Source organism: Cynara cardunculus, assembly GCF_001531365.2.
Source record: "Cynara cardunculus var. scolymus isolate 2C chromosome LG 13, CcrdV1, whole genome shotgun sequence".
Lineage (NCBI taxonomy): Eukaryota > Viridiplantae > Streptophyta > Magnoliopsida > Asterales > Asteraceae > Cynara > Cynara cardunculus.
Window position 1 is genome coordinate 9349012 of NC_037540.1, and position 21833 is coordinate 9370844.

The window sequence follows — 21833 nt, forward strand, 5'->3', positions numbered from 1 at the left end:
GATAACTCATCATATTTAATAAAAATATATAATAATATAAAAAAATTGATATAAGTAATATTAATTAATAATTAATTTATATTTATTTATAATTAATAGTAATTAATATTAATGATTGTTACAACCGGAAAAGTAACAGTAAGCTAACAATGATAATGTAGGGCCTTTTGGGTTCTCAAGAAAAAAAAATCCAACTCCTATCCTATAACTTTAATAATGTAATTTTAATTAACAGTAAAAAAATATTAATTAAACATAAACGGGCCGGACGGGCCTGTCCATATTTATTTCCACATTGCTCATGTTCGCCCGTTAATTTTAACGAACAAATCCGAGTCCCTCTATTTTCTCGATAATGGTTGTCCAAACTCATATTTCTAGTGGGCCGGATGGGCCGGGTCTAACGGGTCGTCCCACCCATGAACAACTATACTTATAAGTTAGCTTATTTTGGCCAAACAATGTCGAAATCTCCAGCAATGCTAAAGTCAAGCTAAAGGGTCTTTGGTTCAGCTATTTCTATTAACCCAACTTTTTTAGAAATTAAGAGTTTCAAACTCATTAGACGTGTATGGGATTCTTGACTTTAGGACACCCCCCCCCCCCCCCCCCCCCCTTTAAATCAATTTTTACCCAAGGTTGGTTCAACCTTAGCAGGATCGTAACCATGTTTACATTTAAATAGTCGGTTCAGTGATCGATACTCTCTTCAATGACTGTGGAATATGATTCTTTTGTGACGGGTCTCAGCACACACATTTCTTTATCTTTCTTTTCTTGAAGGGGCCAAAGAAATGTTTCCACTTGCCACCAATAGTCTTTCTACGAATCTTTAAGTTTCATTGTCGTTTAAAGAAGTCAAAATAATCAAGAACAAGAGAATTAATCAATTGTGAATCTTATAATCTAAAAGTAATTATCTTATCATAATTTCTTTATTAAAGAAAATTCTCAACGGTTGTAAAGATTATGCACTCGGTTTGATTAAAAAAAACGCAATGCTAAAAAATTACTCCAAAATAAAATAGAATATCTATTTGAAATTACACCGAATCCAATATTTCAATATCCAATTTTGATTTATCAATTATCGGATGACATTTCAAAATCAACAAGTCCATACCAATCAAATCGAATTACCGTCCACGTATCATGGATGAATTATTTATTTTGTGGTATTTTTATTTGGTGTTTTAATGTACCAAGACTTGTTTTCCTCTTATAAATTATGTTAGTATTTCAATTTATACAAATAAATGGTGCTTTTTAAGTTATATGTGTTGAAAATTGGTTCAAAATATTGCATTGATGAAGTAAAATAACCAATATTAGCATTGATACAATCCATTCATCCATTAGATATGATTGGATCACTTGTGCAAAAGCTAATTTGATTGGTTTGAACTTAGCTCCAAAGGTCAAAAGTATCAGGAAGCCCCAGGTTTAAATCCAAGGAGAAATAAAAACCCCCTTGTGGCCACGGGGATTCAAATGCGGTGACTCCAGACTATCTGCAAAGCAGGTGATCGTCCTGAGATTAGTCAACTCGCATAGCGGGTTAGATATCCAGGTTAATAAAAAAAATCATCGTTTTTCCTTAATGCTACCACCACCATTTGAAAAGAAGTGAAGTTTAAAGGTACATGGGACCATCTATAAATGTGAAAGATAACACGATACTTAGAAAAAAAATGTCGCGACGCCAAGTGCATGTTCTAATCACTAGAAAAGAACAAAATAAATATATCCACCGAACATGTTTTCAGTCATTACAATCGCTAAAATTGTTGCAATCAACAGAACTGGTATTTTTTACCACTCCATGATGATTGTGAGATGGATATAGTTAAAATGTTCTGAAAATAAAGCCAACCCTTTTTCCACAACAAAGCTAGTCTTCCTTCACATTGGATTGCAATCTAAGCCATCTTGGCATCACCAAGTGATTGTTCCTTCTTGTTCCAAAAACTTACTAAGAAAGAGTCCATGATAATCTACACAAAACATCCACAATGGAACAATGGTTTGCCTTTTATGAGTCATAACAAGCTATAAGAGAGTGGTGTGTGAGTTAAAAAAATGGGAATAATTACAAAAATGACCCCATTTTTTGAATCTTCTACGAAATGACCACACGTTTCGCAAAATCCATCAACTGAAAATACATCAGTATTCGTGAAAATGCGTAAAGAACATTTTTTATGGTAGGTCAAAATACAGATTATTCGTCGGAAAAATATAACGGTTGTGGAGCAGATTGCATAATGTAGCAAATTTTAGGTGGTTATTTAATAAAATTTTGAAAGTAATACCGTAATGAATTATGCGTTGTGCGGTCTGTTATACCATCATTGCAATGGTAAGGCCACGACCACAATGATGAGGTTATATACAAATATTTTAGGGCTAGTGATTGGAAGAGAAACCAGAGTAAAATTACCAGCCCTGAAACCTTCATATATAGCCTCATCATCGTGTCGTGGCCTTACCATTACACTAAGGGGTCGTTTACCAAACACTTTCCCGGTAAGCGCTTACCGGTAAAATTCGACACTATCATTTACTTACCGAGTAAGATTTTAGTCCACCAAAACGGAATCGTATACAACCATTTACCCGGTAAGATCTTACCGTGGTAAGAGTCGTTGCCCTCATTTACCGGGTAAGACTCTTGGTCTTTGTCTCACTCTTACTGGATAAGATTTTTGGTCCTTACCATATTCATCCTGTAAGGTAATGTGATTTGGTGTTCACTTACCCGAGTGAGCGTTTGGTAAACGGCCCCTAACTATATAATCCATTCTCGTACAACTTTCAATATTTTATAAAATAACCCCTTAAATTCGCTACATCATATAATATGCTCCCACAACCATTGTATTTTTCCAATGAAAAGGTGTTACAACATTAACAACTTATATTTTGACTATTAAATCATGTTTTATGGCAGGTCCCTTTCCATAATGGTTACTTTTGTAGTTATCCCTTAAAAATAACCCACATTTGAAGGGTCACCACTTATTTAATGTGCCAATTTGAAATGGATATGGTGCTCTAAGGGCTTACAATTTAACAACCTGCAAAAGCTATAAACAAGACAGATGGAGAGAATTTCTAGACCTGGTTTAAATGTGCTGCGACACAGGGAAGGACGAGCAAACCAGATTCACCAAATGAACCACCGAGTTGATCCACAACTGCAACAAGCACCGGCAATGTTTTCTGCAAATAGCATGCAACAGATCAACTCTCGTTTAAAGCAAGAAAACGTTCTATGAAATTAAAACAAGATCACTATTTTCACTATTTTGGGACAGAGGGAGTATTGATTGTCACCTGACTTGCAATAAGTAAGAGGGCGCTAGAATTTTCCTTCTTCGCAAAAACTGACTTGCTGCCACCAGATACAGCACATAGGATTTGTATTGAGATGGCATTGAAACCTAATAGTATGAGGTGAAGAAGCCTGCAATTCATAAGATGCTCGCTTGAATTGATGTTTCATGAATCATAGATTATATTATTGCACAAGACAAGTTACTATCTAAAGTTAAAAATTGATCGGTCCTACATGAATATTCAATCTTCATAACAAAATTCTAAAATGGGTTCCAGAATCTTTTCTTCACACGATCCTTCATCTATATAGGGTTGGGTTCCGGATAGAAGGGAAGTTATGGTGAGAATGGTAAGAAGGGATATCCACCCATGGACCAATCCTAATTGAAGATCAACACTAATAAGATGCACCGGATCAATCCCCTTCTAAGGCGCAGTTCATGGGTGGGCATGAGACTAAAAGTGATCAAGGGTGGAGATCCCTTCTTATACTTTCCAACTTAACAATTTTTCTCACACGATCCCTTCGTCTATATATATATATATATATATATAATATATATATATAGTGACAATATTCGGATTAAGAAACAAGAAGGGAAGTTAGGAAGTAGCAGTTAACAGCAAGTGATAAAATAGGGAAGGATCATAAAATATTTTGTGAATATTCTGTCATACTTTCTGTATTTACCCTGTATTGATCCTATTTATTGAAGGCAATGCACAACTCCTAAAGCAACGAGATTTACACATTTTCATGGTATCAGAGCTTACCCCTTTTCCCTTACTCTGCTCTCTCTAAACCTCGCCATCATCTCTGCCCTAGGCTGCCAACAGGCTTGCTTCTTCTCTGTCCATCTGCACCTGCCCTAGTCATCATCATGACCGAAGGTAAAGATCGACCCCCTCCTCCCACTTCCTCTTTCCATCCAGCCCTAGCTGTCACCAACATTCGTAACCTTCTACTCCTTACCCTTGATCTCGAAAGGGTACAGTTCTCATCTTGGGCAGAATTGTTCAAATGCGCGGCTATGCGCGGCTTGTGCATACAACGTTCTTGACATCATTGATGCCTCCATCCCTAAACCCACAGATATTGATGAGCTTCTGTGGAAACGACTTGATGCCATTGTTAAACAATGGATCTATGGCATTATCTCTACCGATCTCCTTCAAACAATCCTTAAACCCGACTCCATCACCATGGATACTTGGCAACATTTGTCTGACATCTTTCAGGATAAAAAGAACACACGAGTGTATCTTGAAAATCAACTTTGCCATACCCATCTTCGTGATTTCCAAAATGCATCTACCTACTGTCAACAATTGAAGAACTTGTCTGATCAACTCTCTAATGTTGGAAGCCATGTTTCTGACAGCAAACTTGTGCTTCAACTTGTTTCTGGTTTGACTCAAGATTATGACACTGACTATTATGATCCAACAAAGTGACCCTCTCCCGGCCTTTTGCAAAGCACGTTCTAGGTTGGTTCTTGAAGAAACCAGGCGTGCACAACAAGCCAGCTCTCAACCTGATGCCACTGCTCTTGTTACCCCTTCCCCTCCTACGGTGAACCACTACACCAGTCAGCCTCCTCCTCCTCAACACCACACTAATGGCGGTCCTCCCTGCGGTGGTGGTAATGGGCGTGACCGTGGAGGCAGATCCCGCAACTGGCTCGGTGGTAGGGAAGGACAAATCGGCAGCAGGGGTGGTCGCTAAAACATCAACCAGCAGGTCGTGGAAATCCTTGGCAGCATCAACCGCAGTATTGGGGACAACATGCACCATGGGGAAACTGGGAACACCACCGTGTCCACACCTATCAACGCCTTTCCCCCAACAGCAGCAACGCAACTCCTATGCTGGAGTACTTGGTGCAAGTCCTCGTCAGCTATAACAAGCCTATGAAATGTTTCCCCAATCGGCTCCGAGTGACGGTACTTCATACCAACCCACGGATCTTGCTCAAGCATTCCAGACTATGAGCCTTACTCCCCCAGATGATGCATGGTATATGGATACAGGAGCTTCCTCTCATCTCACCCAACAATGCAGGTAACCTTGCACAAAAAAATAATTTTCACACTCATACTAACATCTTGGTGGGAAATGGTCATTGCCTTCCAATTAAAGGTCTCGGCTCATCCCAACTCCCTAAACCTCACCCGCCCCTCTCCCTACACCATATACTTTATGTTCCTCAAGTTATTAAAAACCTCATCTCTGTTGGACAATTCACCAAAGACAATTGTGTTTCTATCGAGTTTGACCCTTGTGGTTTTTTTGTGAAGGACCTTCGTACTGGGATTAGACTTACGAGATGCAATAGTTCTGCGGACCTATACCCCCTCACTTTGTCCACCCTCCAACCTAGCATCAACAACATCTCTCTTGCCGCCATCTCTTCCACTAATGGCACGATCGTCTAGGTCATCCAGGCTTATCTATTCTTCTACATCTTTACTCTAGAAGTTTATTACAATGTAATAAGGAGTCTCTTTCCAAGTTCTGCAATTCATGTTCTGTTGGAAAGCACGTTTGACTCCCCTTTTCTCTTTATTCAAATGTAACACATTATCCTTTTGAAATAATACATAATGATTTATGGACCTCTCCGTTCTTCTAAAGAGGAATACTGCTATTATCCCTTACTTCTTGATGATTACTCTAATTACCTTCGGGTTTTTCCCCTTAAAACATAAATCACAAGTGTATGACAAGTTTCTAAATTTTGTTAACATTGTTCGGACTCAATTTGAACGCCCCATTAAAATCCTTCCAATGTGATAATGGTAGGGAATTCAACAACGCACTTTCCATAATTTTTGTGCTAAAAAGGGGATGGTATTTCGCTTTTCGTGTCCTAACATATCTCCTCAAAACGGGAAAGCATAAAGAATGATTCGCACTACTAATAACCACATTCGTATTCTTCTCTTTCACACGTCTCTCCCTCCCTCCTTTTGGGTTTATGCCCTCCATATGTCTTGCTACCTTCACAACATTCTTCCCTCAAAGCTGCTAAATCATAGCTTTCCGACTCAAATTTCGTATCGCAAAAACCCTACCTTCTCGCATCTTAGGGTGCCTTTGCTTTCCCAATATTTCTTCCACCACTAAACACAAATTGGAACCTCGATCAATGCCTTGTGTCTTCTTAGGTTTCCCTAACAATCATCGGGGTTACCTTGTTATGGCGTATCTAAAAATAAGGTCATCATGTAACCTTTGTCGAGTCTGAATTTCCTTTCTCTAAAGTTCACCAGTTTCAATCCTCTTCTTACCACTTCCTCGATGATAGTGGCATTTCACCTTTCGTTACTCATCACCTTGCCACATCCAATCCTTCCCGATCCATGTCCAATACATAGGCTGAAACCCCTTCCACCTTACCTCCTCTTACCCAAGTCAATAGTCGTTGAAACCGCCCTAAAAACCGTCCTTCCCCCCATCTCCACCACCTCCTGACCCACATCCATTCAACAAACCCCCCCCCCCCTGCACCACCTCCCCGAACTATCACAACCAGGAGCCAACACGGCATTTATAAGCCTAAACAATACTTCAACCTCGACACCAGTGTCCCTACTTCTTATGTACCTCGTTCCCATATCCAAGCCCTACAAGACCCTAATTGGAATGCAGCGATGCGCGATGAGTATAGTGCATTGATTAAAAATGACACATGGGATTTGGTACCTCTCCCTCCCAGGGCTCATGTGATCCGGTGCATGTGGTTATTGAAAAATAAATTCTGGTTGGATGGTACTCTTGAAGGACATAAGGCTAGGTTGGTAGTCAATGGCAAATCACAGAGAGTGGGCATTGACTGCGTTGAGACTTTCAGTCCGGTGGTAACTTGGCTACGGCACGATCATGGCCTATCCACCAGCTTGATGTTAAAAATGCTTTCCTACATGGTAACCTGCAGGAGGTTGTTTATATGCATCAACCACCAGGCTTTGTCGACCCTAATGCTCCTCATCATGTTTGTTTGCTTCGAAAATCCTTATATGGCCTCAAGCAGGCCCCACGTGCTTGCTATCAACGGTTCGCTGCTTACATTCTAAAGTTGGGATTTATAAACAGCAAGTCTGATAACTCATTGTTCATTTATCGAAAGGGTAAAGATCTTGCTTATTTACTCCTCTACGTTGATGATATTGTGCTCACTACCTCTTCTAATGCTCTATGAGTTGCACTTATCTCCCATGTAAAGTCTGAATTTCCAATAATCGACTTGGGCCCTTTGAGTTATTTCCTAGACGTTGCAGTCACAGACGGTCTTTTTCTTTCTCAAAGAAAGTATGATGAGGAAATTATCGACCATGCTAGCATGACCACATGTAAACCTGTTGCTACACCCGTGGATGTGAAATCTAAGCTTAGCGATACTACAAGGCCGGTCATGAATGATCCTTCTCTATATCATAGCCTCGCCAGAGCTCTCCAATACCTTACTTTCACACGACCTGATATTAGTTATGCAGTGCAACGGGTCCGCCTTTTTATGCATGCACCACAGGAGCCTCACTTCCAATCGGTGAAGCATATTATTTGATACATCAAAGGTACTTTAGAGTTTGGTGCCTATATGAACGTTGACTGGGGAGGGTGCCCTGACACACAATGCTCATCCTCAGGTTGTTGTGTGTTCTTAGGTGAAAATCTTGTTTCTTGGTTTTTGAAACGCCAACCTACTCTCTCTCTCTCTCTCTCTCTAGTGTCGAGGCAGAATATCGAGGCGTGGCTAAAGTTGTCGTTGAACATTGTTGGCTTCGCAATCTCTTGCTCAAACTTCATTGTCCTCTTCGTCGTGCCAAGATAGTTTACTGTGACAATGTAAGTGCGATCTACTTGTATGGCAGCCCCGTTCAACATCAGCGGACAAAGCATGTGAAGATGGATATTCATTTCGTCCGGGACGAGTTGCTCTAGGCCAAGTTTGAGCACTTCATGTTCCTTCATCCTACCAGTATGCAGATATATTCACTAAGTATGCAGATGGGACTCCCTCGGCAGCTTTTTATTAACTTTCGGTCCAGTCTGAGCGTCCGTCCTCCTCCCGCTCCGACTGCGGGGGTTTGATAGAATAGAAAAGGATTATAAAATATTTTGTGAATATTCTGTAGTACATTCTGTATATATCCTGTATTGGCCCTATTTATTGAAGGCAACAACATCTCCTAAAGCAAAAAGATTTACACATTTTCAGCAATGTTGATCAGGCTCCTGACAAAAAGTAGGACCAGTGTATTCAAATTGAAAAACAACACAAGTTAGAAAGTTTGCAGATATAAGGAGATTTATCAGACCCCAGACTCCATGATGGAATGAAGTAGGTCAGTATTGAAAAATCTTTATAAGCAAAAATGTAATGGTTAGTACTCCCTTGCTTTCAAAATAAGTGTCCACATTTCTATTTTAGTTTATCCCAAAATAAGTGTTTAATTCAAAAGTAAGTGTCTACTTTCCAATTCTGTCCTTAATTATGAGATGGAGAAATTCATTATTCCCTCTATTATTTAGGTTAAACTTGTCATTTAGTTGATAAGAAGTGTAATAATTACACATTTGTAAAGCTATTTGCCTTCTTCATTGTGGACGTTTATTTTGGGATGGAGGGAGTAGTATATTTCTCAAGCTGTGTAGAGTTTGATAAAACTCTCGTTGTGAAAAAGAGAGATCATGAACTCCATAACTCATGTTGATCCTAGCTATGGAACTAAGATTGTAACTATCTTAAAGTTAATACAACTAGATGAAATTAAAAAATAATCTTTGCACACTACAAGATAAGAGAGAATTCATAAAAACATACGCTCCCATTAAGACAGCTACAAGAAAAACTGTGGGCTTAACCATCAGAAGCAGCGATCTTGATTTACTCACTTGTATCCAAGGGACCTAAATAAGATTACAGTCATAAAACACAAAAGTTGGATTTAATTTGGTAACACACATAGCAGTGACTAGATAGGAAGAAGAAAGAATGAACAGATTTGTTTTCGTGGATGTTAACCAACTGTAATTAGCAGGAGTACCACATTCAAAACCACTCAACAAAGCATAAAAATCAAAAACAAGTTTTGAAATACAAGACACAAGTGACCTTTGTATTTGCCAATTGAAAACACCAAATACATCTTTAAAAAAGGAAAATCAAAATTCAATGTGGTAATCTGATAGGTACTAAATTAATAAGAATAGGAATAGGCTAGCTTTTTATTGATAGTGGCCCGATTCGAGAGGGGCAAGGTCTCCGTTTACAAGAAAAGATAAATATGAGTAACTTCGATGATAACAATGATAAGCAAGCCTGTTATTTATACTATCCTATTCTTAGAATTAAGTATGGTAACTGCTAAAATCAAGTGTGGTAATTGCTCCCTAATTCCTTGGTTAGCCATCAATTGATTTGAGTAAATTCAGCCAGTTGAACCATCAATTGTTTTGGCCTAATGGATTCAGCCAATTCCCAAAAGTAGAATTCAACTGCCCCATATTGGCAGTTGTGACCCGGTTCCTTTTCCTCGAGTATGTCTTTAGTGGGTTTTTATCATAATCCCTCAAAAGAAGGTAAAAAAGCACATTTTTTCCACTATATGATCGAGTATAAACTGAATTGTCAAGTAACAGACTGAGAATTGAGAATGCACTCACTGTGATCACCGGCACTACACAAAAGAAAAACCCATGGCAGTTTTAGTTTATGTTCCCCAACACTTGTGGTACAATACTGATTACCTATATTCAAATATGATAATGGAACACCCTTGAGCGCTTTTATACTCTCTAGTATGTTCACAACACTCCACACTAAAATCAACTCCTCCTTTGTCATACAATTTCAACTGAGAAGTTCGACCTTACTTGTAGGAGCTTCATAACTTGATTTTATGTCTATAAAATGGTACCAAAGTCGGTGCTTGCTCTAACCAAAATGTCCCTCCTCTGCCGGTTTCCTCCTTTTCCCATTGTTTGTATTCAACTTTTTACCACAATCTGTTCTCAATCTCTTCTTTTATATGATCTCATCCCACCAAATTTTCTTTGTCCCCCACATGGGCGACGAATATACCCAATAAGTTTCCTATGTAGGATACTAGTAAATCTTATTAGTACATCCCCATTTAGTTTCTACAAAACTCGAGCTTCTATCAAGTAAATCTTCATGAGCATGTCAGGTCTTTGCTAATTGCTAGTACATACCCTTCATGATGAACAAGTGATATTCAACTGCATCTCGAAGCTAATGATATGAATATCAATGTGTTACATATGGGAACAATACATAGCACACTGGTAATCAATCATTGAATGTCATAGAATATCATGTACTCATCCCACGAGACACCCAATTCAAGAAGAAAAAGCTGTAGCCATATCTCTTCAATAATTCAGAAACAACGAAAAACTCAGCTTATTTTGTTGACAAGGCAGCACATCTTTGTAGTTTGGATTGCCCATAAGAGATCTCCCTGTGAAAGTAAAAATATTTCTTATGTGTTTGTTCTACCATCAACATCATTTGCAATGTCAGAATTTGTCAATCCTTCCAGGATTGCTTCTGGTCCTGTAAATTATAAGCACTTATGTTCCCTTAACACTAAAAAAAAATTATGTCCAAGACATCTATTGGCAAAGCTAACTGCATAAGCAATACTGAATCCTGTATGTACAATTGCAAACACCTTGCAAGATAGTAAAAGTAATAAGGAATCATTTCCATTTTCAATCTTCCTTCCTTTGCCGTATGGAACTTTCATGCTAAGCTTAAAATAAGTGAAAACTGGTGTTCAAACTGGCTTAGCACCATTCATGTGATCTTTCTCATACCTATCAACATCCTCACTGTTTTGATGTTTGTATAACTTGTGTGATTTTCTGCTTGCTGTTTGTCCAGTTGGCCTACGCCTTTCATATCGAAAGTCGTGAATAACCACAGTTTCAGTGTACTGTCCTTCTCACAACCAGCATATCAATAACTTACCAAAATAAAATAATAAAATTCTCATTGCAGAATTTCTTGTGTAACATACTGATGTTTACCTTATCGTCCAAACAAGAGTCAATGCTCAAGCATCACTACTTTGGTGTTGTTTGAAGCTGTAAATATTTTTCTTCAACCTGTAAACCTCTTTGCCTTTGTTTCTAAAGCCTTGTGGTAGAGTCATAAAAATCTCTTCATTCAAATCACCACATTAATTGCTCAAGCTCTGGGTTCATGCTAGCCACTATGCAAGATTTCAGAATGTCTGATAAAAGCTGAGTATTTGCTATTTTGGACCCTTGAAAAACAAGAAGTCCATTTTGCACTAGTGAAACAAATTGTATGTTCAGAAGTGCCTACATGCAAACATACAAGTGTATATTTGCAAGTCTGAGCTACATACTCAGTAACATTCAGAATCAACCCATTATATAGCAACAACCCCAAAACACTAAAGGCATTGCATTTATTTCACGATCATAAACATGCCTCTGATTTAGGATAATAGTTTTTATATCAGTAAACACCATCATCATGATGCAATTGCAAGAGGCATGAACCGTGATCATCGGCAGTATATAAATGAGAAAAGGCGTATCAGGATAGTATTTGTAGCTATTGCAGGATGTTTTCTCTTCTTTCCATTCTTTAGTAACTGATGCAGAATTCAAAAAAGATGAAACAGCAATGCAAAAGTTTGTTCTTACCAAACTTAGTAATATTGCACTCACTACTGATAAGAGCTTACGATTACTATCAACAATATCCGCCAAGCCTGCAATGAATGAACTTGGACAATTATGAAAATGCTCAGTAGACAAATATCCTTTAAGACGTTGATGATTTCAAGTGAAGATTTGTGCATAATGACCAATTAGGCAAAATGTTCAAATTGATAACCTATCTTGTTTTATACATCAATGTTTCAAAGCTACAGCATTCTATTCGCTTCATATTTTACATCAAACATCACACTCGTCATAGGAGATTCAAAACTCCAAATATTAGGAATAACTACCCTCACAAAAGAGGAATTTTGAGAATTATCCTTTTTGCAACGATAGATATCAATAACTTCAAGTTTTCATACATACTAGGGTCTCCAAATTCGCTTTTTTAAATACAACCAGCCAAGAAAAACTTGGAAATGAGATAGAGTAAGAAAAATCACCTTTAAAGGATTCCCGAAAAACCTGTCAATGAGAAAAAGGAAAAGGAACTTATGAGTAACTTGTATCCAACATGGGCAATACATTGAAGTCAAGACTAAAATTTCCCCTAAATGTCAAAACTGACTTTCCGTGTGTACATTCTTCTTCAGTTTTGACACTTTGCCATGTACAAACTACAATGGAATATCTTATGTGGAACAGCCAACTCTCATTATCTCCTACAAAGGCATAATGCAATTCACAGAACTATTAAGGCGTTATTTGGCAACCATTAACAAGCTTATAATCTAGTTTGTTTTTTGAGCTTATTAAAAAATCCATGTTTGGTAAACCACAAACTAGCTTATAAGCTAGCTTTTGAAAAGTATTTCAGGTAGCATTCACTAAGCAACAGGAGTTTTGTCACTTTTTTCCAACAATGCCCCTTATATTTTACATAAATGACCAAGAACCAATCCTTTTAGGTAAATTCACATTGTCATCTAGCCTATCGGCTAGTTTTTACCAAACGTGACTAGTTTATCAACTAACAGCTAGCTTATCAGCCAACAGCTAGCTTATCAGCCAACAGCTAGCTTATCAGCCAACAGCTAGCTTATCAGCCAACAGCTAGTATGCCAAACATAGCTTATGAAGGTTCCGTGATATAAATGTCTCAGTGAAAGCATGACAAACAGTGTGTTACCTTCCCCAAAATCAAAGGTATCAAAAGTGTGACAATAAGGCTTCTGAATAATTGGTCAGCCGGAACAGATGCACCCATTCCACCAGCTATAAGTTTTGATATAGAAAAAGGAACCTACAAGATATGGAATGCACGATAAATGAGAATAATGCTTAAACTATACTTGTCCATGAGAAGTTCACTCTGAAGAGACAACTAAAACATACTACAATATAAATATATTTAGATAAGTGGTTTATACAGTTTTGATCCAGAGATGCTTCTAGGGAATCTGGGGTGGATGTAGTTATTAAATGGATGAGATATTTACATAGGGTTGAAAAATTCACAAAAAGAAGAGACCTAAACTTCTATTCAATCATTTAATTGGTAAAATCGATCTAGAGGATGGTATATCAATCTGGTCTAGCATAAGGGAACTTGCACCATCTCCTTGAACTTGAATATTTTATGGGTGCATGAAAAAAAAACCAAAATAACTCGAGGACTAATATAAACTACCCTTCAGCATGAACAAACTAGAAAAACAGAATCCACAAAGTTAGCAAAATAGATAGTGTATAATGCACCAGAAGAAACAAGTACAAGCATGCTTACATGTAAGCACGACTGCATGAGGAGATGACAATATAAATAATGTCAAAACTACCCAAAATATTTGCATCCCTGATGTTCAGGTGTGAGATATTGTATTATGATTAGGGTATATCATGTACTAGCTTTTTAGGATCCTCTTAGCTCTAGGAATCTAGTTTCATGTCTATTGGGCCGAAATCCCTATATAATCAGGTTGAAAACACAATTAGGTATCAATGAAGGAAACTATTTATTAAACATTACAAACAATAATTTCCCTTATGTCCCAAATGACAATGAGGATGCCCATGAAGTTTCTAGAAGTTTTTTTAAGGTTCAGATAAACTAGTAAATTCTATGGAAAATAGTAACTGCTTTAGCAATTATGTCATACTGCTGATTCTTCTTGACCACCTAATAATGAATGGAGAAAAGGAATATGCATCAAACCATCCATTGGAAGGTAGATGTGCCAAAAAGAATACACATCACATTAGCACTGAGCCACTGAAGTTGCAGGGAAGTTCGAAAAATGTAGGTTGACTAATATTTTACAATCTTGGGTTTTAAAGTCACAATGATGTGATGGTACCACAAATTTCTATTAAAAGTATGTAAACTATTTTAGGCAGGAACATCAAGGTCATTGCTTTCAAACTTACAATCAGAATTCCCAACAGACTTGATATTATAGTCATCGCAAGAGCCAAGGCTGAATTACCTCCAGCAAGCTGCATCACCGAATTTCATATCTCTGGTCATAATCAACTTTTCTCAATCTTGTAGTGATTAAAACCAAATCAGTAATTAGAGAAAGTTTTCTAGAACAATCAACTGACCCGGGTTAGAGCAACTCCACTTGATAATGTTGTTGGCATACAGCAAAATAGAGCTAGTCCTGTAGGAAATATAGAAAATGACAAAAGGATAAGCAAAGAAACTACTTCAAGAAATGAGAGATTTAGAAAGATACAGGATGGAAGCTGGTGATGCCAATTAAGAGATTTGAGATTTTGTTTGCATTTCTCATGGAAGTTAAGAGACCTGTCTGTTATTTTGAAACTTAAATGACCTTTATTATCATTAACTGGAACCTTAGAGACATGTAGTAGGAAGTTGGGGCCAGTTTATATGTTTCTAATTGTTAATGAGTATAAATGTATCGCAGGTCCTTTTCTATGGCCAGACCTGTGACAAATTCTTGAGGTTGGAGGTGAAGTTGCAGGACAATTCTGGAGAGGAGGGGAGTAAACAATAAAATAGAAGCCTGCACTGACAACAATCAGGGAGTGTATCAGAACATCATCATTTACTTTACACACAAATTGCTTATTGAACTATGTATGATGCCAGTCAGAGAGTAGCAAAAACAACACAAGTTTTGAGTTCAAAATTTGATTCAGTCCATACTCCTATAATTACTAACAAAAATTCCCAGATGCTAACGCTATCACTTCTGTTAAAGTGATCTGCAAGATGAAAAAGGAAAGTGAAAAAATGAACCTACAAAATCAAGATGGCAATTATATAATTTTTAGTTCATACTAGGCCAAAAAGTCCGACTGGCCATGCTTCAGCAGCTGCACCAACTTCTTCACTACGCAGTGTCAGTCCTGTTTGTGGAAACAAGAAGGATATGGTGATTAAAATGGTTTATAACCAAAAAGGCATACAGTTAGCCATTAGCGAATTTAACAAAGTAAAGTTGTTTAACCAATTTAACAACTTTAAAAGCTTAGATCTCCCAATAAAATATTCTTACATTGCATGTAGACTTTACATGAGGCATGCTGACTTTAAAGTATCTATTAAATGTACGCTTAAATATATATTAAAACACATGGCACAACTCTATTATTTAAGGAATTATCATGGTTCTATCAATTAAACAAACAGAAAAAAATTTATCTGTTATTTCTCAAATACCCTTCATGTTCTTTAGAAAGTAATATGAAAGAAGAAACAAAGGCAAACTAATGAAGAAAAGGCAAAGACCTCCCCTTCTTCAAGACGAGATATGTAAAAGGATTAGTAACACCTAGAGATCTCTAAACTTGTTTAACATGAATTGAAAATCCTTTCAAACAACACGAGACAAGTTTTCAATCCATTGTATGGACCACAGCTCTACATTGCGGGTATAGCTATCTGACGAAAAGTGAAGAGGCTGTGAAGCAGGTATTATTGAAATTAGTAATCGTTAATTCTATGTAGTAAAACCGTCCTAGAAGTAGGTCCAATTTTGAGAAGGTGCCCAATCATTTGCTGATTGACCACCAATGGGTGGCTGCAGAAGGGGGCGGTGGGGTTGACTCACCTCCATTCAAACACCTCCTTTGCCATATGATTCTCAGCCCTTGATTTGGAGACCCTTTATGAGTCACAAGCAACTCTAATTGAGGCCAATTTGAGTTGGTGTCATATTTTGGGCGTTTTTGTTGATCAGGTTCTTTCCAGGAAACTGTTGCCCTGATAGTGTAAAGATAAGAGGAGGCTTTTTGATAATTCTCCTAAAGGGCAAGGGCCACCATGTAGATCTTGTATACATGGAACTTCCTAGTGGCTTAAAAAAATAACTTGCCATGCTACATTAAATTGTTAAATGTCAGTCCTTAAATTGACTAAAGCATTAGTTGCTGCATGGATTAAAGTAAGTTTGTCAAATTACCACGTAAATACAATATTTTTCATATTGATGTATCAATAGAAGTATGACTTTCTTTCAAGTGATTAAACCATTAAAATAAAGATTGCTCTGACTAACAGTCTCATCTTCTTACCTGATATGATAAATATCCCAAAAGTGCTGAATTTTGATAAATGATAACTATGAGCAAGACATCCGAGACTAGGATTTGTGAGGCCTAATGCTACTCCTCCGATAAGCGCTGCACCGGGTTAATCAAAAAACCAAGTATCAGTAAGTTATGTTCTGTAAAACAATAAATACGGTAACCATATCACAGAGGATCTGATTCATCACAAATATAAGATTAGCCAGTAATGATGATGCAAAAACGATTTGAGAAGGGTGGTGCCTGATTGGTTTGAGCTTGGCTCCAAAGGTCAAAAGTACCAGGAGGTCTCAGGTTCAAATCCAAGGAGGAATAAAAATCCCATTGTGGCCACGGAGATTCAAATGCGGTGACTCCGGGCTATCTGCAAAGCAAGTGGTCGCCCTGGGATTAGTCGGCTCGCATAGCGGGTTGGATATCCAGGTTAATAAAAAAAAACGATTTGAGAAGAAAAATGTCAAAATACCAAAAACATCCTTCTTATCAATCAGGTCTCCAATTATTCAACTCTGTTCCTGGGTATGGTCGTCATAGAGATTGTCTAGCTCATTTAAAAGGCCCACTTCGCCCTATGCCACACAACTTATTATTGGAGATATGAGCATATGAGCAGAGCACTACTTTATTCATACTATATAATTTCATGCATCTACCACAGAAGTGCTAGCCTCTCTCGAATCTGGATTAGCTAATCAGCCACCCAAGCTGTTGCCTCTTTACCAAGAATGTCAACTTAGTTGGTTCAAAAAGAAAAACAATTTTCTTCCCAAGAGGAGGCCATTAGAAGACGCAACATTTGGCAAAGATCAACATGCAGGAAGCAGTGAAAAGATACTTGAGCTGGTGAAATACATCAAGGAAGTTAGCCTTACTCTTGCATAAGAGCAAATGGAATGATGTTATTAATTTCCAAGAACCCAATACGTTCACCTCTATATAATTTCCACCGGTTTCATTAAGCCTGCTAATAAAAAGATCGGACTAAAAAAAAACTTGTGATTGTTGTTATCCATCACAATGCTACATGTTTTGAACCAGTTAATTTTACTTTCATTTTACAATGGCAAGGATCTCAGACAAAACATACTTGAAATCACAATGTAAGGGTTGTAAAGAGGCCGGTACCACTGAGTCAAAGGCCACTTGGTTTTTGGACCATTTTATTGACATTTTTTCTGGCTAAAGGAACTAAGTCAATAACTTCACTAATCTCAAAAAAGAATTTAGCTAGAATGCTAGATTTAGCCAAGTTACACAAAATCTTCAAATTGTCCTTTTCCAGCTCCCTATCTTGTAACATTCAAACAAAACATCATAAACACATAAATAATCCAGTTATACAGAAACAGACAACATTACCTAATGGCAGAAAATTGCTAGCAGCAAATTTCAACAAAGGTTCTGCAGAAACCAAAAAGTTCGAAAGTCCCAACTCTTGTGGAGGTTGATTCGCATCATCATTTCCCTGAAACTCCGACCACACTACTACTCTTCATATCATACATATAAATTATAACCCTATCAGTTGTAATTCCACTTTCCACAGCAGGTAATTTCAATTATGTACACCTCTTAGACGAATAAAATAGTATGTAAAAAACTAAAAAACCTGAGCGGAATTCGTGCTGTTTCTTATTACGAGTGTTCCGGTAAATGAACGGAGTTTTCGAGGAAACGATGGCTTGCTGTCAATGGAACCGAAAGAACGATTGCCGGAAAAGCCAAAAAGTGATGACGTCAGCCTGTGGTTCCTCGATCGGAACGGAGCGGCTCCGGTCACCGGAGAAGTGAGGCTTATTAGGGTTTGAAGCGTTCCCGCCATTTGCCCCGAGTAGAACCACAAGCTAGCTAGCCTCACACAACCATTTGTGTCGACTGGTAGTTACTCCAAAGTTAAAAAGATTTCTTCCACTTTGACCCCCCTAACTTATACAAAATGACAAATTTCGCCATTCATATTAGTAAAATAACCCTTTATATCCCTTGACAAAGTTCAAACGGCAATTGCCTATTTCACTATTTGCCTTTGTCAAAACATAGAAATGGATAAAACCTTATGATTATTTAAAGAACAAACTCTATGAAAAAGTAACGTACTTTTAACTTGATTTTTATTTTAAGTAACGTATTTTCAAAACTTCTATTTTAATACTTAAGATGTAAAGTTTTAAACATTTTAAGTATTCGGATAACCGGTTGAATAATTAATCAATTACCATGCTAATGTACCAAAGGGCCTTTGGCCTAGCGGTATCATAGCCCTTGGCCTTCTAGGAGGTCAGGGGTTCAAATCTCCCCATAAGTGAGAAGGATGTGTGAATTTATTTGTTGCATTTGTCGTATATAAATTTATTATATACTTTAAAAAAAAAACTTAGATTCGTAGATTCGTCGCCTTACAACAAGAAAGCTTGAAAATCATGTAAGGAGAAAAAACTCAAAGTTGTCACGTCTTTTTTATCAATTCTCTTTAGGCCGACAAGTAATCCATTTTTATTATAAAGATTTGTATCGAGTTAATGAGCAATGATTCATAAACTGTTGTCTAGTTAAAACCTTGTACCAGAAAACCAAAAATCCAATGGAAAGAAAATAAAACTCTAGACAAAGAAAAGTACAACATATAAGAATCTTTATAGAGCAGTATTTCTTTAATTCGTACATGAATCATGAAAGTTTAGAAAACAAATTGGTACACACCAATATTACATATGTATTATACCCTCTCAATGTACACTACTCTCGACGTGTAAATCAATCAAGGAAGTTTGAAAAGTCTTTGCATTCTAATATTGTTTGTCAAATGCCAGGTTTATCAAACAAAATTGGATCACCATCTGACGTAAAGATCCCCAAATTACTTGTATCCATTTAGAATTTAATAATTATAGATGACACCAAAAATCCCTAAAATGTTACCCCCAAAAAATTACACAGATGAGGCAAAGAGAAGATTTACATGTACAAATAGAAGCAAACACTGCTTACAATCATATATTTTTAACTATACAAATCCTGCAAGGGTGAAGTTGTTATACAGGTTCTCATTTGTCAGTCCTCAAATTAATAACCAATAAGCTGCTACTTTTATGGACATGCAAAACCAATAAGCTGCTACTTTTATGGACATGCAAAAAGTTGACCGGTGTGAGAATAAGTGCAACCCCATATCACTCTCCAAAAGATCCCTTGAGAAGAAAAAAGAGGTTTCAACATACACAAGAGAAATGGTACAAGTCTAGCCAATATAGGGCTCCACCAGACCAACACAATTTGTCCCAAGTGCCGAGAGGGGTTAGCCAGCTCTAATGACCAGTCCTTAGAGTGGCACACCTCGGCTATGTGTCATGTGAGAATATGTGAAACCCCCAAATCATTCTCCAAACGAGCCATTGAGAAGAAAAGAGAGGTTCCAACATTATATACAGAAGAAATGGTACAAGTCTAGCTGATGTGGGACGACAACAACAACCAGCAAATCCTAGAAAATGACTAGTTTCTGTACACCAGAAAACCCAACTCAACAACATTCTTTCTGAGTTTCCTTCCAAAAAAATGACATCTAAAGCCTAAAAAGCAATTCAAAAATCATCTTGTGCAAAAGCAGCATGCACCAGAAAAAGGCTGTTTACCAAATGGTTACCGGGTAAGCACTTACCGCCAAGATCACCACCCTCAATTATCTTGTCACATATCATTGTCGGCCATCCAGTTGGATTGTTGGTAAGCGTCTCTTACCCTGTAAGTTCTAACCACGTAAGAGTTCTCTCTCTCTCACTTAGCGACTAAAATATTTGGTCCTTGTCATGCTCACCCCTTCACCTGGTAAGGTAAGTGACAACTGGTAAGCACTTACTCGGTAAGTGTTTTCTAAACGAGCCCCAATTCAATTCCTTGCTACACAGAACAGTCTGGCAACAAAGCAAGACCAAAGATGACCTAAATTTCCAGCACATTAATCACACAGATTTCCCAAGTTTCTAGAGTAAGGGCATGCCAACTATTAGATTAGATCAAATGTATATCCATATATGTCGTCTTAAGAGGTCACTCGAATCATGCACCTCCTCAAAGCAGACATATAACCCATCAATGAATATGGAGCATACCGACATTCATGTGCATATAAATATAAAAACTCACACACAAATGAATGCTTGACTATTGGTTTCAGAAGCTAACAAGTATTCCAGCATGTTGTAAGTATGTATTTAGATATCATTTATCTAACAATGAAGCCTGATGATTTAAGATATCACTGGGGCAATCCAGAAATGTTCTCATCTAGCGTCTGAGAAAGTACGACACTTCAGCATTACGAGAAAAGCAACTTACCACCCTTCAAAAATAACTAAAAATAATAAAGCATTCTAAAGAAAAAATGGAAGCCAAAAATTTCGCCAAGAAGCATAGTAGGAAGTAATAAAAGAGCACCATAAATACAGCAACTAGAACCAACTTCAATGCCAGCAAAATTTTAGCACTTAGCAGGCATGAGTGTTTCCATTTTCATTTGATTATAGGATCTATTCCATAAGTCTAGGTTAGGATCAACCTTTTATATATAGATCATAGCAGGGGCCTCGATTTACCATCAAAAGAGGAGGCTCAGGTTTGGTTTAACCTGTGAAAGATAATCTGTTATGCAACCTTGTGTCAGGGTACACCTAGAATTCAAGATTTATGGTCACGTGCTATAGGTTAATCGTAGAACAGTCATGTCTCAAAATCTGTTGTTAGTTCTAGGTTATATAAGTTAATGACTTGATAGTTCATGTTTTAAATTTCAAGTGTTAATATCTTTTTAGATGTTAAATGTGGTCTGTACTTATAACTTCATATTAAATATGTTAATTGAGTCAAGGTGCTTATAACTTTATAGTTTATATTAGTCATTATATGTTTATGTTCCCTCATATTTGTTATAGATATGTTCAAAAGTATCTTAATATGTTAAATCTGTTAATTGTATTTATATTTTTTGACTAGAGATAGAAGAATATAGCTTTTCTATTATGTATTTTTGTTTCAATATCATTATTGCATAATTTAAATTTTATACCATTTAGTTTTGGCATCCGTGGATAGAAATAAAGGACCAAGGATGTACGCATATCTCACCTCTATCGCAAGGAGCAGAGAGGTTTCCATGAAGACCACCGGCTTAGAGAAAAGTTTTTGGGAAAAAGTTCTGGGGAAGTCGAGAGACCCAGACACCTTGTCAAAAAATTAGAAAGCCTTGATTGACAGGTTAATGAAAAGTAAG

General features: G+C 37.3%; 1 protein-coding gene across 1 annotated transcript; it reads right to left on the bottom strand.

Annotated features, from left to right (window-relative positions):
• Nucleotides 1-1719: 1719 nt before the first annotated feature.
• LOC112524528 (probable sodium/metabolite cotransporter BASS4, chloroplastic) lies at nucleotides 1720-18425 on the bottom strand. Its single transcript, XM_025134381.1, has 14 exons — nucleotides 18177-18425; nucleotides 17927-18032; nucleotides 16553-16660; nucleotides 15318-15385; nucleotides 14961-15039; nucleotides 14612-14670; nucleotides 14435-14503; nucleotides 13197-13310; nucleotides 12511-12532; nucleotides 12047-12114; nucleotides 9168-9253; nucleotides 3337-3466; nucleotides 3121-3222; nucleotides 1720-1994 (listed from the first exon to the last, which is right to left on the bottom strand). The coding sequence occupies exons 1-14, from the start codon at nucleotides 18387-18389 to the stop codon at nucleotides 1920-1922; spliced, it is 1299 nt and encodes a 432-aa protein (XP_024990149.1). The 5' UTR covers nucleotides 18390-18425; the 3' UTR covers nucleotides 1720-1919.
• Nucleotides 18426-21833: the final 3408 nt, after the last annotated feature.

Coding starts and splice junctions, on each gene's coding strand:
- LOC112524528 (XM_025134381.1), bottom strand. CDS start 18,389: ATGGCGGGAACGCTTCAAACCCTAATAAGCCTCACTTCTCCGGTGACC. Junction 12,115..12,510: donor TTTTCGGGAATCCTTTAAAG/GTGATTTTTCTT, acceptor CATTCATTGCAG/GCTTGGCGGATATTGTTGAT. Junction 3,467..9,167: donor GTAGCTGTCTTAATGGGAGC/GTATGTTTTTAT, acceptor TATGAATTGCAG/GCTTCTTCACCTCATACTAT.